The 16585-nt window shown below is 32.0% G+C and overlaps 1 protein-coding gene and 1 long non-coding RNA gene across 2 annotated transcripts; one reads left to right on the forward strand and one right to left on the reverse strand.

Moving 5' to 3' along the window:
* Positions 1 to 2724: 2724 nt before the first annotated feature.
* On the reverse strand, positions 2725 to 7134 carry LOC134693512 (cytidine deaminase-like). Its single transcript, XM_063554348.1, has 5 exons — positions 6996 to 7134; positions 5682 to 5801; positions 4180 to 4291; positions 3366 to 3423; positions 2725 to 2908 (listed from the first exon to the last, which is right to left on the reverse strand). Exons 1-5 carry the CDS (start codon positions 7012 to 7014, stop codon positions 2786 to 2788), a joined length of 432 nt encoding a protein of 143 aa, XP_063410418.1. The 5' UTR covers positions 7015 to 7134; the 3' UTR covers positions 2725 to 2785.
* Positions 7108 to 14897, forward strand: LOC134693513 (uncharacterized). Its single transcript, XR_010102414.1, has 4 exons — positions 7108 to 7270; positions 7687 to 7810; positions 12819 to 12882; positions 14000 to 14897. It is a non-coding gene; the product is annotated as an uncharacterized LOC134693513 (long non-coding RNA).
* Positions 14898 to 16585: the final 1688 nt, after the last annotated feature.

Genomic DNA, 16585 nt, shown 5'->3' on the forward strand with positions numbered 1-16585 from the left:
TAGCCTTGGTGCTGACTTTAAGATACTGTTATCTATTGTTGTGCTGCCAGTATAATTTGTTATTTGTTGCTTTTTACATATTGTTAATGAGTGCGTTTGTACTTAATTCTTGTTAAAAATCTGTTATAGCAAGTAAATATGGGTAAGGCTATTGACCAGATATATTGTAGAAATTATCATTTATTGGAAATGAAATATTGTTGTGTTTTTTTTTTGGTCTGCTTAATATAATAGCCATTGTTTTAAATTATTGATTACTTTTGTTCAAAAAGATCACAATTCAAGTTGATGATAAAAAAAATTGAGGTTTTTAGGCCGTAATAAAAATATTTTCAGAGCTCCAAATCATTTGGGCCATTATCTGTTATATTTTATCATAACTTCTTCTTAAAAAAATGTTAAAATAAATAGCTTCCTGATCCAATTTAAAAAAAGTTTAGATAAGAATCTAGGATTAGTTTTTTTTTATTAAAGTCTTATATATTGTGACATTATAGCCAAAGAGATTTAAATGATATCATGTTCCATTAAATTGTGTTTCCTATGTGATGTTTCAAATTTTCAATCTTTCACTTTAAGTGAATTGAAAGTATTGAATTCAAATGTTATTAGTGTTGCTTTTGATATATTGTAAGGTTGAAATAGGTAAATCATGAGATATACAACTTTTTTATAATTTTATGAGGGCTTTACACAATTTTATATTGGAAAGTATCATTTTACAACTTTATTTTGCATTGTTGGATGTTGAAATTTATGAATGTTATGAAGATAGAAAAATATTGACAAATTGCATATAGAATATGCTAAAATATGTCATATAAAGGCAAACGTTGGGCAGTTGTTCAAGCAAGTTTTAATTTTGACCAATTTACTTTGGTAAATAAAAAAACTATATAGTTGGTTAATTTTAAAAGATATTAACTTTGGCTTACTGTTCTCAGTTAAACAAATATTGATCATATGAAAAGAAACCAATATATTTTCTAAGTAACTTAATCATGGAATTTCAGAGCACCAAAATTATCTATCAGTCTTTTCAATTCAAAATTGCATGGTCTTAAACTTTTATGCACTATTGATTTTTCCCTCTGTAAATCTTTAAAAAAAAAGATAGAATTAAAAAAGTATCATGAGTTTGCATGTTGTTTTATATGAATGTTTTATTTTTAAACAAATTACATGAGAGTTTTATATATATAAATGTATTTTGAATTGTATTGTTTGTAGACAATTGTGACTTTATCACAATCTATTTCATTATTTATTTAAATGTTATTTTATTAAGTGTTGTTGACGTTTTTAAAATTTTATATATTGAATATCTGTGATAGTTGCATTTAAATTAAGTATTGTTTTCTACACAGGAATATTAAAAGTCTTTTTTTGTCATAACATTGTGTTACTTTCATTTCCCCCCATTTACATCACTAAAATGGCATTTCTGTGACAGTAGGTCAACAGGTTTATGATTGAGACCACTCTAATATGAAAAGTAATACATTGGTTGGTAAAGATGTAAGAAGCTGTAGTATGAGTGCCAATGAGACAACTCTCCCATCCTAGTCACAATTTGTAAAAAAAATCTTAAGGCCTTTAACACAGAGCCTTAGCTCACACGCAACAGCAAGCTATTAAGGACCCCATGAATGGCGAGTTTATACTGAGACTATTCAAACAGGAAAACCAACAGTATAATCTATATGAAAAACTAGAAACACTTATGAACCACATCAACAAATGACAGCCACTGAACATCAGGTTCCTGACAATGTAAGAAAGACACATTTCTTGTGACAAATATTTCATATGTGTTGGAATGTAAACAAACCATAAGTTATCTTGGACAAACATAGAGTCCCATTTTGTTTTACATGTATATGTTATTTCAATATTTTACTGTTAACTATAGCTAATTGTCACTCCCTAAAAAGATCACTTGGCATTGGTCAATGTAACTCTGTATGGCGGGTATATCAGATTGATATATTGTTGGTTGCTCAACTTCCAGTGGCAAATATTTCATGTATTTTTAGGATATGAACAAATTTACAACACATACAATAGATTGGCCAATGCGTCATGTATTAAAGGTCGACCAAAAAGGAGACAGGAGGCAACAGGGCACCTGCAGTTCCCTCAAATTGTTTTTGCAAGGAATCTTTGTGTGCAGATCTTAGCACTTTCTCTACACTAGGCATACTATTTAAGGTACCTATTCTTCTTACCAGAAGTGGATGTATAGTTGTACATCCTGCATAGATAAACAGATGCTCTGTTTTGGTAAGTTTTTTCTCCTGGAAGGAAGATGACAAAATGAAGGATCACCATATCTATTTTCCCTAGTCATCCTTTGGGATAAATGTAACATTATTGCCAAATAAGTTATTTAGAATATTAAAGTTCATGAAAAAATGTTAATAAAAAACAGAATTGCACAACAAAAAAGACTGCAAATATTTTATCAGGTAAGTTTAAAGGCCAAACTATATTTCTACTTTTACAAAATATCACAAAAGGAACATGCCAAAAATAACATTAAAAAACAAAGAAGCACCAAAACACTGTCAAAAGGAAGGGAAGAAAAGATAAACAGACTGTCCACAGTATATCACAGAGAAACAAAAGATGGGCAAACATGAACTATATCAGACAGAAGATGAAGTCAGTGGCTCAATCTGCAGTGAATCTGCTCTCCTTAATCAAAAAGATTGGAAACAAAAGGCAAATTATTTAAATTTATTCATCATCTTATTTACATTCTTTCTGGTAACTATTAAACGTGTTAAGAAATTCTTTCTGCTTGAAGAGCTTTTGGATTGAATGACATAGGAAGCAGTTCTTCTGCTGTTACTTTCTTCACTGTTAGATCAGGTTTTACCAAGTATATATCCATCTTCATGTTGAACTGCGAAGAGAAAGAAATAAGGGAATTATAAGTATACTGCTTAATTGATTCTTGTATGAGAATTAACATTGCGGTGATCTAGGGGATATCAATGCAAGATATAAGAACAAATATAAGTTATAGAGTCCTTTTAAAAAAGGATAACAAAATCTTCGAAATACTTTTTTAACACAACCTATCACTCTCAATGAACAAAATGGAGCTTAATGTTAAAAAGTCACATGGTTAAATTAGAATCAAGCAACAAAGACTTATGTTGTGATTTAACTGGAACAGATCGAAAGGCTGGCTTAAATAGAGGTAATACCACTTCTTGTGAATATATTTTTGTCTTTATGGTCTGACCAGTAGTCACATCAAGGTGTGATTTACTTTTTGTTCTTTTTAAATAAAAAGTTCAGTTATTGCAACATTGGTTGAGTCAATATGATACATATATCAACAGAATAAAACATACCTCTACAAAGAACTGTCGACAGGCTCCACACGATCCTTTAAAATCATTCTTCACATCACTGAAAACATTAGACACATGTAAATTAATTCAATGGCCATTATGTATAGAGGAAAAGAAGTAAGTTCATCAATTATATTACTGAAAAATGTTACACCAATTTCAGCATTCTTGGCTATGTATTATTAGCGGCATAGCTTTATATGAGGGAAAACAAGCTTTATATCAAATTTCAAATGTATTCGTTCAGTGCATGTTCACTTGTGTTAATATGTCTTTTGATTGAGTTAAGCCATTGTGTCTTTCTATGTTGTGATGTTACACTAAATGACTATTGTTTCAGTTAAGTGTGAATATTGGCATTTATTAAAATGTTTAAACCCACTGCATTTGTTTCAGTCACGAACCTGGTGTTCAGTGGTTGTCGTTTATTGATGTCATACAATTCATGTACGTGTTTCTCTTTTCTCGTTATTCATATAGATTAGACCGTTGGTTTTCCCGTTTGGTTTTACACTAGTCATTTTGGGGGTTCGTAAGAGCTTGATGTTGCGTGTGAGCCAACTGGAAGGCTCCCGTGTTGAAGATCGTACTTTGTCCGACAAATTGACCTATAATGGTTTACTTTAAAATTTACAAATTATGACTTGGATGGAGAGTTGTTTCATTGGCACTCATACCACATCTTCTTATATCTTTTTATAGTTACTGTGTTGTAATCTTGAAAAAATTGTTTCGTCACGGTATCAGTATATTGCAAATAAATTATACCATCCAATACAATACAAAATGAGACCATATGCGTATGGAATCTTACCATATTACTGCTATTGCTTTTATATTTTGTTTTCCCTCGGAAACTGCTTTGCAAATGGCAACTCTTTCAGCACAAATACTCAAACCATATGATGCGTTTTCTACATTCGCACCTACAATCATTTGAGTAAAAGTAAAACAATAATTTCAAATAAAATTTCAATATATCAAAATATTTTTTCTGTAACAAATCATGACGTATTGTTTTATGTGTACATGCCATGCTGCCCATCAAGGACCCTTGATTGAAATAATATATATATTTATTCTTATTCTAATAAATGCCATTCGTATTGGTGTAATCCAGTTCAATCAAAATCTCTTAAGATTAACTTGATATTCTTGGTACATTGCGTTTTTAAGCATTGTCAAAACCGGTTCATGATAGTTATATTATGAAAAAAGATAGTCCAAATAATTATGACGTTTTGAAAGGCTATTATAATTTTTTTCTTTGACGAAGTAAGGCGTCAAAGAAAAAAAATATAATAGCCTTTCAAGACGTCATAATTATTTGGACTAGAAAAAAGATTGCCGGTCTACTAATGGCAGCTTTGGAAGAATTAGAGGGCTGTGTTATGTATTTTGCAGATAATTTGAAGATCATCCGGCAATTTTATTAGCACCGGTTCAATTCCGCTGTTGATGAGCTGTCTGTCCTCTATGCTTTGACACGCACAGCCACAGGAGTCAATATTTCGGCAATAACATGTTTTGTATCACATTCATTTTTCTGCTGACGCTTACGGAGCAAACGAGATTATCCCCTAGTGTTTGGTGGGGCTCGTGTTGCTTAGTCTTTATTTTTCTATGTTGTGTCTTATGTACTATAATTTGTCTGTTCGTCTTTTTATTTTAACCATGGCGTGGTCAGTTTTATTTTCGATCTACGAGTTTGAATGTCCCACTGGTATCTTTCGCCCCTCTTTGTACCTCTCTAAAATACATCGTTGATAGTTTTAAACAATATCAGGAAACTAAGTTTCCAACTCCCTCAGGCAATGAACCAAGGGGTTCCGACCATTTGACAAAATGTCCTAAGCTATAAAACTGTGAAACGTAATCCAAGGCCAACTTCGTCTGAAGGACACGGTGTATATTCGGAACGCTTGCTTTCAGATTCAATCGCCGGCAACGCTTGCTTTCAGATTCCGGAAACGCGTACTTTCCGATATTACAAAAGAAAATTCCAAGGAGTAACAACGATAGTAAAAAGTCTAAACCAAATGTCAAACTCTAAATAACAATACGTCAGGAATCTCAAAAGCAGCTGCAAACTGGATTAAACTATTCACGCGAAGAAGGAAACAACAACCACACAATATTAACAAACAGGAAAGCTCACTTAACACGTTCGAAACATGGAATAATCATTTAGTACTTATCAACTTCCGTATTTAAAGTAAAATGTCAAATCATAATTTTTAAGTGACTTCGACTGAGACGAAGAACAGCAACACAAGTCGTTTTTTTTACTATTTTAATAATAATGCTGATCGTTACCTGAAAAAATATGTCCATCTTCTGTTAAAACAGCAGAACCTACATGGAAATCACTGTAGGGACAGTATGCATTGTCTTTGGCCTTCACTGCGGCATTAATTAGGTCCTGAATAGTTTGGTCTGAAATTATATTGAGGTTCTTTTTACTAGTAGTTAATACTTTTCTATAATAGTGTCCAAGGAAGTAAACACAGTGTTGTAGTGGATACTTGTCTCATTCGCAATCATTCCACATTAATCTATCAATGTTTTTGGTTATATCAAACTAGGATGAATAATTTTGACCTGCATTTTTTTAGTTGTATAATCTCTGTCCTGCCTCTTTTTTTTTCTCTATTCAGTCCTGCCTTTTTTTATTAGTTCATCCATACCTTTTATGCATAAATTGTCATCCTGCCTTTTTTTGCCAAATTACTCATTCTGCCTTTGTTTTTACTCTAAACTCCTGTCCTAACTTTTTCAAATTTCATTCTCAGTGGTGGATCCATAACTTTTCATAAGGGATTCATACTTCAGTGATTCCCTATAAAATCAACCGAATATTTTTTTCCTCGAAGGGGGGGGGGGACAGCCAAAAAACCATGAATCCACCCCTAAACAATCAAATTGTAGCTCTCTTACTATGAATGTTAAGGATTAGAGAAGTCCAATGGAGCAGAATATTTCTATAACTCCTTCTACTCCTTAACGTTAGCTGTTTGTTGACACAGGATGTACATATACTCAAACAGAAAGAATGCATCGGTCTTAGTTTAACTAGTTTTTCTTAAAATTCACTCAGTGTTGACTAAACTTGTGCACCTGCAAAAGTTATGGAGGCATGACTGGACATAATAAGTTGCATGCATAATTGATTTCCTTTATTTCTTTTTTTTTTATTTGAGATTAATTTTTGACAAATATTTTAAAATAAATAAATGCATGAGTTTCATTTGGTTTCCGTGTATAATTTAATCATCCATTTGATGTGTTTATATGTTATCCATTGTCCTTCCGTATTGTTCGTGTCAAACAATACTTTACTTCTAAGAGTTTACGTCCTTGATCGTCTTTAGTGACTGACTCAATTGCGGATTTGACAATCTCTGCATGCAGGCACGAAAAAATATGCACATTAAATTTAAATAAAAGAAATTTTTCGTGCCTGAAAACTGATATTTTATTTGCATCTAGGTTTGTCTGCTGTGCTCAATGTATCGAGAACAATTAATTTCCATACAGCCATCTTAGACGATCATGTTTCTCAAAAAATGTTAAGATGTACCAAACACATTTAGTCAAAGCAAAATACAATGTCTAACTTCAAAAACTTACCTAATGACTGAAGATTCATTTCACACGTGGTCACAACAACAACAAAAAGATAATGATATGTACCTGTTAAGTGTATTATTATGTTTGTCACGCCACCCGTAGAGTTTAGTTACACACATTTTTCTTTAGAATTAAAAGATAGGTGTACTTTATACGTCAATAAGACAAATATATAAATTTACAGAATACATATTGAGAGAGAGAATATCACAATTCGACTATAATATCCATTCAAGATGGATCTTCGCATATATTTCCTCAGTTAGAACTTTCTTGTAAGTAAAACATTGTATAATGTAGATTTTACCATGTATTCAATGTTTCAAAAATGTACTAAAAAAAAAACTGTATAAAAATGATATTTTTCAAGCTGCAAGTTGTTCAAATTACACAAATTTACTTTTATTTTGCACCCGATTTTTTGTCAATAAAAAAAATCTATAGGATGAAATATGAGAAGTTTTATTATATGGTTGAAGAATATAAAAAAAGAAGAAAAAATGGTATCACAATACTTGCTTTCTCATTACAAATTGGCTTTTAAAAAATTTGAAAAAACTGATTTAAACAAAAACAAATAATTGTTATTTATCAAAACAGTCTGAAAAATTCAGTAAATCATTTCTTTTTCTTTAATTGGGCTATAGAACAGTATGACACATTCATGACTAATCTGTCTAAAATATTGCAGAATTCAGCTAAATTAAGGACCAAACCAAATGTGTAATGCTATTTTACAAATCCAAGATCATGGCGGTTTACAGTCATCTACAGTATCTGTAAATGTCGGTTTGTTACGTACTCTTATACTTTAAGTAAGTTGGTTTATTTGACAATATCAAAGATCTGATTTTATTGAAAATATCTAAATGTACAAAACACTAAATAAATATAGCACACAGGGATTTTTAACGTTCACATAGTTGATTGATAAATTAGTTGATTTTTGCTTGTCTAGTGACAAATGTTTACTGCATATTCATTACAAGAACAATAACTTCAAAAAGTAGTTTCATTCTGCAATACAGTTCAATCGGGATTTCGTTAGCATTTTTGACTGACTCTGAGAAATCAGGGAATGACGGATGAATAGAATCAAAACAGTTTGCTGTGCAACAGACCAACTATACTAATGACCGTGCGAGGGCTGCAAAGCTAGTCAAGGACAGTAAACACTTAGTAGCTCGCCGTAATGTTCTTCCATTTATTTGTATTGTAGTCCTGTCATGTAATGTTGTCTTTTGAATGTTATACTTTACATTGTCATTAAAGTAGGAGGTTTGGCTAGCCACAAAACCAGGTTTAGCCCACCATTTTTTCTTAAAATGTCCTGTACCAAGTCAGGAAAATGGCCATTGTTATATTATATTTCGTTTCTGTATGTGTTGCATTTTAGTATTTATGTTCTTTTGTTGATCTCCTCTTATATTTGATGAGTTTCCCTGAATTTTGTGAAGTTTGTAACTTGGATTTTTTTTCTCTCAATCGATTTATGAAATTTGAATAGCGGTATACTACTTTTGCCTTTATTTTCCATCATCACCAACTATAATGACATATATTACACAGGTTCTTTATCAAGCAGTGCATAAAGCGTGCCACTCACCTGTAAACGAGCATTATGAATAAATCAAGGTTCCGTGGTGGCCTGTAGTGGTCTTAGAAGTCCAAAGATTGTATCACTAAGAAGGTAAACTCTGATACTAGTTCGAATCCTGGTGCATTTGACTCCAATCTTAATTGACAAGCCTACAGAAGCCATCAGGTTCGGTGGTTCTCATCGGATTTCTCCAACAGTACAAGCTGACTAACAGGAAATAGCCAATTGTGGTAAATAAAGGCAACAGTAGTATACCGCTGTTCAAAACTCATATATCCATGGACGAAAAACAAAATCGGGGTAACAAACTAAAACTGAGGGCAACGCATTAAATATAAGAGGAGAACAACGACACAACATTAAAATGTAACACACACATAATAAGCATTAGAAAAAATCCTATGAGAATAACAAATATAACATCAAAACCAAATACATGATAACATTGAGAATGGAAATGGGGAATGTGTCAAAGAGACAACAACCCGACCAAAGAAAAAAAACAACAGCAGAAGGTCACCGACAGGTCTTCAATGTAGCGAGAAATTCCCGCACCTGGAGGCGTCCTTCAGCTGGCCCCTAAACAAAAATATACTAGTTCAGTAATAATGAACGCCATACTAATTTCCAAATTGTTATTCCTAAAGTAATGAACGCGAGCAGTTCGAGCATGACACGTCTTATAGTAATATGAATCCACACTCAAAAATTAGAAAAAAAACAAACGACACAACGGAAACACAACGTTAAAATATAACACACACAGAAACGAACTATAATATAACAATGGCCATATTCCTGACTTGGTAAAGGACATTTTGAAAAGAAAAAGGGTGGGTTGAACCTGGTTTTGTGACATGCCAAACCTCCTTCTTTTATGGCCATGTAAAATATAACATTAAAATGACAACCAACATTACAGGACTACAATATGAATAAATAGGAGAACACAATTGTCAAAGAAACACACGAATAATAGCTAACAAAAGGCATCAAGTTTTAAATTTTAATACGCCAGAAGTGCATTTTGTCCACACAAGACTTACTAGTGACGCCCAGATACAAAAGTTTGAAAGAAAAACAAGTACAAAGCTGAAAACCATCGAGGAGCAAAATTTCAAAAAAGTTGTGCCAAAAACGGCCAGGGTTTTCTGTTAGGTACCAAAACATCCCTATTATTTAAAATAATTTATACATTTGCAAACAGTAAATTTGAAATTAGTGATAAACACCAACCAATCAATCGATCAGATTTAATCTCTTTATTCTGACAGGACGTGCATGTGTATTCAGGTCATTCATTCCACATAGACAAACGAACTCCCAACTTCTAATATCAACCCCTGGGGTTGCGAAAACATTGAAATGTGTCGGGAATAATTAAAATAGTTTAAAATTAATTTACACAAACTTTGACAAACTATGCACACGCTAAAAATGCATCTGCAGTTTGTCGTTTGTCGTTTGTTAGTACAAACGCTACACTTGTTTCTAACTTCAACCTGATTAAACCGTAAGTATTTGTTTCTACGTTTGTAAAACGTCTGTTTACCAACAACATGTGCATGGCGTTTAGAAAACACAACAAACGCCACACCACGCGTTTACAAAATTATGGTTAGAAAGAAATGCGGCCTTATAATGTGCACTTTTTACCTCAACTAAAATTAAACAGCATCCGCTATAAATATATTCCGTTATGACAATATTTTGAGACAGTACGTTGAACTTTTTGCTGCTATTTTCTAAATTAAATAATATAGTTTTTATATCATTGAATTTCATGAATATGTACTGATTACAATGTAATGAGAAGTAGAGTTGAGCCGCAGGTTACTCATTCAAGCTTGTAATTATATAATAAGGACGAGAACTTATGATAACGTTACACCATGCATGAGGTTGATGATGAAATCGATTGAAAGCTACTGAAACAAATAAAAATTCCATTATTTTTAACAAATGGAATTAAAATATTTGCAAAATCTATCTATCTCATTATAACATAGGAAATAATGATCGCCGATAATTTGAAGGATAAAATGATGATTGAATATGTATTATTTTGTTATACAAAATATGACTGAACAAAAGTGAGGTACTGATTGCTGCATATCCCTACCACAAAAGGATTGGAGTAGCTACTTCTTGAAGATGGTTAAATGTTGAAACAAATTTGAACCATTCGGAAGTTAACATTTGCATTCCGGAAGTCTTCGATGTAATATGTTTAAATCGTGAATTTCAATTTACCGATTCCTTATCGGTATACATACGAAAGATACATTATACCAATAAAGACAACTAAATGACTTAAACTGGTGGTCTGGGTTGTCGATGAGAAACAAATAATTAAGATGAATGACGGACATTGTCCAAAACCACGAGGACCGAACCTTTATTTTCTACAATAATGATCATTGAAATAAAAATATAATTAGTCAAAACCAACGCCTTGATAAAGAATTTCCTTACATTCCCGAGTCTGACGTCTTTACCTTGACCATAGGCCAGTACTACTCGTCAGTATTGAGCCTTAACGGAGACAATCTTGCGGTTCATCTTGTGCATTTCTTTTAAGATTTATTTCTAAGAAGTTTATTTTTTTCAATTTAAAGTTCAGAAATGATCAGAAGTTCATCCTGGTAAAATATTAACTTTATAAATTGTAAATGCTGTTTTTAAGGAATGATTGAAAGACTTAATTAAGATTTGAAAATGCAATGTGAACGCAAAGTAATTCTTATAAGCTGATAGTGCATGAGACATTGCCAAATTGTATGATAAACACTTGGCTAATATATCTTAATTAAAAATGTTGAATCCACATGAACTAATTTATCAAATTGAAGATAAAAGTTGGCTAACCAAATAACCACTTTTAAAGTCAATGCACAGTATTAGGATAAATCATTACTATCCTAAATACACATGTTAAAGCCCTTACTCAGAATATGATTTAGAACTACTCATGATTTTGAAGGAAATAATATAAAACGTGCATATTTTGAAATGTAAAGTTGCTACTTTCACTAAGGAATATTAAGGTAAGTTTTCTGAAGGGTTACTATGTGAATTTAACCAAAGTACACATTTTTGCAAATTAGGTATTTTCTTAAAAGAATGAGAAAGATCCAGGAATCAACACGAGGATTTGTCGAAGAAGAAAAAAAATGACAAAAAGACAAATAATATTTGTCCAAATACTACACAGACAACTAAAGACTGAGCAAAGTGAACCCAATCAAAATTTCTGTGCGATCTCGGGATCTTCGGAAGGGTAAGCAGATCGTGTGCCACTAGTGGCACTCATTTTTTTTGCCGATTTAACTTTTTTGATTGTAGCGTCACTAATGAGTCTTTTGTAGGCGAAACGCGCGTCTGGCGTATATACTAAATTTAGTCCCGGTATCTATGATGAGTTTACTCATAGTTTTAGTCAAGGCAAATACAAATCCACAGACAAGTCGCATTTGGGATGCCATAACCGGAAAAAAAAGAAGATCGGATGGAGGCATTTTTTTTTAGTGTAGGTCGTAACATGTTCTCATTGCATAGGCGTATAAGGTGAGATTTAGTTATCCTTTACTTAATGTTCATTGGAATAGATCTGTTCATCATAGTCGCCAATTTTTAAGTGAGAGGACAACATTTAATTCTGATTAAATCTAAACATTAAGTTGAAGAATAGTACTACTAGCTTCCTTTTATTCTCAATGAGGTATCAGGCCAGCCTCGACGGAAAAGAAAACAAAAAATGGAGTACAGTAGAGAACCACTGTGTCCAAACTTACCAAATAGGTAGCAATACAAATATCAAGCCTCTTGAACTTATCCGACGAATCCAAGTACAAAGCTAGAGAGACAAATAAATAAGAAGTCACTTCCGATGAAATAATTAATTGATGTTGAATATTATGCCCAGTGTTGGAGGAATTTCATGCCCTCGTGGAATTAAGGAACCACGGTGCAAACGTAAATCTCTGTGCGCTACTTTTTCAACAGGGTTACGATGCCGGTCTATTACTTTCAATTGAGCGACCCTTGTAGTTCTTTACACCAATCACATATTTCGTTTAATCATGTATTTGTGAAAACTTTTGAGTAATGGAGAACTAAGTTTTATAAAGTAATTGCTATTTTTGGTCGTCCTAAATTTGCATTTTGACACTGGAAGTTAAGCACATATCAAACCAGCATTCAAACAATCACATCTTTTGTAGATGTCAATACTGGGAACATATGTCCTGTGTGCAATACTTTGCTTCTTACTACAGGGAATTAACGGTATGTATGAAGATATTAAGATATTTAATTGATATAAAGTATACTAATTAAACTTCAGACCACAGCCACGGGTAAAAAGTAAAATAACAAAAATACCGAACTCCTAGGAAAATTCAATACAGAAAGTCCCTAATCAAATGTCAAAAACTAAAAGCTTAAACACAATTAACGAATGGACAACAACTGTCACATTCGTGACTAATGTAGATGTATGGGGAAGTTAGTCTATTGCTACTAAGATGGGGGAAATTATGTCAAACTCGAAATATAAGTCTAAAAATGAGACAAAGGAAGCCGTGTCGGTTGTTTCTTTAATTTCTTGTTCTGGAATCAACATATAATAAAAGTGTTGTTTATAAATAGAAAAAAAAAACATCATCAATATGGTTTCTGAATGTGAAATAATTGATCTAGCTTCTTTGATATTCTTGTTTTTATTTTTGTTTTTGACAAGTGTCTGAAAAAACACAGATTGATCTGAAAAAGAGTCCGGGAAATAGTTAATGCACAAAAATACTGAACTCCGCGGAAAATAAAAAAAAAAAGTCCCTGATCAAATGGCAAAATCAAGACTCAAACCCATCAAACGAATGGGCGAACAACAGTCATATTTCTGACATCAATTGGTACAGGCGTTTTCGGGATGGAAAGGCGCACAGTCCTATAAAAACGCTGACCTTTTGTTGAAACAGTCTACCTCCAAAATCAACAATATTTTGTCAATAAGAACTCCATCATAATAATCACTTGTTTCTCTGTGTAATTGAACGGTTACGATGTTAACTTAATTTATTTTGACATGCATTGTATATTATAAACGAATACAAATTCAAAAATGGAAGCGTAATTTGGATTCGAGAACTGGAGACAAATCGCAATCAAAAATGACAAGAAGACTTCACATATTTGCCGTTGCGCAGTCTTATCAATATGTTTTAAAAACGCAATGACGTCGGTGGTCAAATAATTTTTTACCGCATATAGATGGGTTCTTTACCTAATATATATGTTTAATTGCATACTGGAAATTCACTACTTAAAATTTATATATCTATAAAGATTAAATCACTTTCACTAAAAAAAATAGCAGAAAACTAATTCATTTCTGGCGTTTCAGTGGTCACTGATGCAAGTGCCCTGCCTTGTGGAAGTAAACCCCATATCCAGATAATACAGATTCCTAACCACAACAATATAAATGTGAATGTGGACCATACTAAACCTGGGTCGACTGTAACAACTCCCGTGTTTAGACGGATACCTATAAACAGAAGAGGGTCAACCGGAAATTCAGCTCAGCGTTTGATGCACAATAAAAATCCATTTCGTACATTTATTATGACATTCATTATTACATGGTTGCTATATATGTGAACGTTAACTTCATTTCATAAGTAATATTATTTCTAACTATCATTAACATAGTTCCATGTCATTGATGATTGGACAGACAAATGGATGAATGTCTGTTTAACGTCCGATGTCACTGCTAAATCGGGTCAAGAAGACAGCTTATTATATATTTTTTATCAGTTCTTTGATAGTTTTGGCTTTGTAGGATATGGCAGTAATACGAATCAAGATAGCGTAAAGCAAAACTTATTCGAACAAAACGTATTGGATATTTATAATTCCATATATAAGAACCAGTGATGGGACAACATGACATTCACATTAATACCAATCATGATGCTAAAAAAAATTGTGCAATGAAATAATTTATAGACTATTCTTATATTCCTAATTAAATCGAGAATGGAAATGGGGAATATGCCAAAGAGACAAAAAACTGACCAAAGAGCAGATAAACACTTAATCTTGCTTAGAATATATAGCAATCTAAACAACAAAAAAACTAAAACAAGCAACAAAATTAGGATTTACCAGAGATTTGATAACCTCTCTTAACGGAATTCTTAATCTCAATATAGGATTCTCACGATAGACTACTATGTATTTTTTTAACATGTAAACTTTATACAATTGTATGTTTGAATAAAACATAAAGATTAAAATTGTATTGTGTACTTATTTTCCTTAATACAAGAAAAATATGCAGCAATGACATCGAAACAAGAATCTGTACGCAATGTTCACAACATCTTTTGTCTTTCAGTTGTTCAAAATTACTTTTTTTTTCCATTTTGTTATACGATTACTTAATTTTTAGTAGTTTTATGAGGTAGTTAAAGCTATTGTCGTGTGCACCTTTTTAGTTTTCATCGGTGCCTTCTCGTTTTCAAACATTTAATATGTGCTTTAGTAAATGCTTTTCATGTTAAACAAAACTACAAAAAAAAGAATCACTCAATTCTTGTAAGTTTAATGTAAGTAATATACATCTTAGAGTTAAAACAATGTTTATCCTATGTGTTATCGATACTGGATATAGACAAACTATATTGTTCATGTATAAGCCATTTATAAGTATTGTTTATATTATTGATAGGCCTGGTCAAAAGTGTTAAATAGCTCTTTGGATATATGGCCAAAGTACAATTATAACAAATATATATACTAGTAGATGATATCTGCTATCTATAGACCTTGAGCATGTCGTATTTTCAATCAATTTGTCTTCGCCATGAAGGTCAAAGAAACTTGACCACAGAAGTATTTTATATACTTTAAATTCACAGACATTAAACAACTAGACAGGGAAAAAGATAAAGACCGTTATCAAAATATTGAGATATCTGTGTACCTTTAGCTTGATATGCTATAACTACTTCCGTTAAGATTATGAAGGTGTACATGTACTAATATATTAAACTGCATAAATTAAGTTCGCATTTGAAAACATTTAATGCATAATTCTTTCTTTTTTGAATTTAGATATTTGGGCTAGAAATACAATGTATATATACAAATGATACGAAACCAATATATTGTGTTTGTTATGTACCATTTGCGAATTGAATTTTACTTCTTTTCAGAGATGCAGATCCAACATTCAGGACATCAATACCATATTTTACATATCAATTACTAGTATGTGAAAAAGTTGAAAAATTACCCACCGAAGACAAGCGTTTGGTGCATTTTCAAGAAATATAAAAGACAAACAACAGGAAACTTGAATTAATATGATTCAATTTCTTGTTTAACGAATTAAACTAAAATCAGGAATACAACTGTTGTTTTCCATTCATTTGATGTGTTTTAGCTTTGATTTTCCCATTTGCCTAGGGACTTTCCATTTAAAGTTTTCCTCGTAATTCATTTTGTTTTGTTATTCTATTCTTTCTTAGTTAGATTGTTAGATCATCCGAGATGTGCAGAAGTCATTAATGTCTTTGTTGGTGTAATCAATTCTTTTGTATTTCAAAAATTGTAACCTCGGCATCACCACGAACATTAATAAATGTCGAATTGCGGATCTTGTGCAGTAAAATTAGCTCAGTTAATGAAGTTTGTGAAAATAAACTGAAGTAAGTATAAATTTTGGCTTGGTAGATTAACTTTCAGTGGCAAGTTTTTCATGAATTTAAGACTTCTAGTGGAAAGTTATTTCATGCATAATTTTATTTTAGTTCTCTTTATGATATGTTGTTCGGTGTGAGCCAAATTGAATGTTTGGTGTTTAATGCATTGTTGCTGTTGCTTTAATCTGATACATCCAAGAAATTTTATTCAATTTCCTTTAATAATCAGAAATGTTTTTCTCATCCCAAGAAGGCATATTCAAATGTCAATTGGTGAA

Source organism: Mytilus trossulus, chromosome 12 (assembly GCF_036588685.1).
Source record: "Mytilus trossulus isolate FHL-02 chromosome 12, PNRI_Mtr1.1.1.hap1, whole genome shotgun sequence".
NCBI lineage: Eukaryota > Metazoa > Mollusca > Bivalvia > Mytilida > Mytilidae > Mytilus > Mytilus trossulus.

Excerpts from the sequence above, each read along its gene's own strand:
- LOC134693512 (XM_063554348.1), bottom strand. Across the intron at positions 4,292-5,681 it reads AGATGGACATATTTTTTCAG|GTGCGAATGTAGAAAACGCA; the intron begins GTAACGATCAGC and ends AAATGATTGTAG. Across the intron at positions 2,909-3,365 it reads GTCGACAGTTCTTTGTAGAG|TTCAACATGAAGATGGATAT; the intron begins GTATGTTTTATT and ends TTCTCTTCGCAG.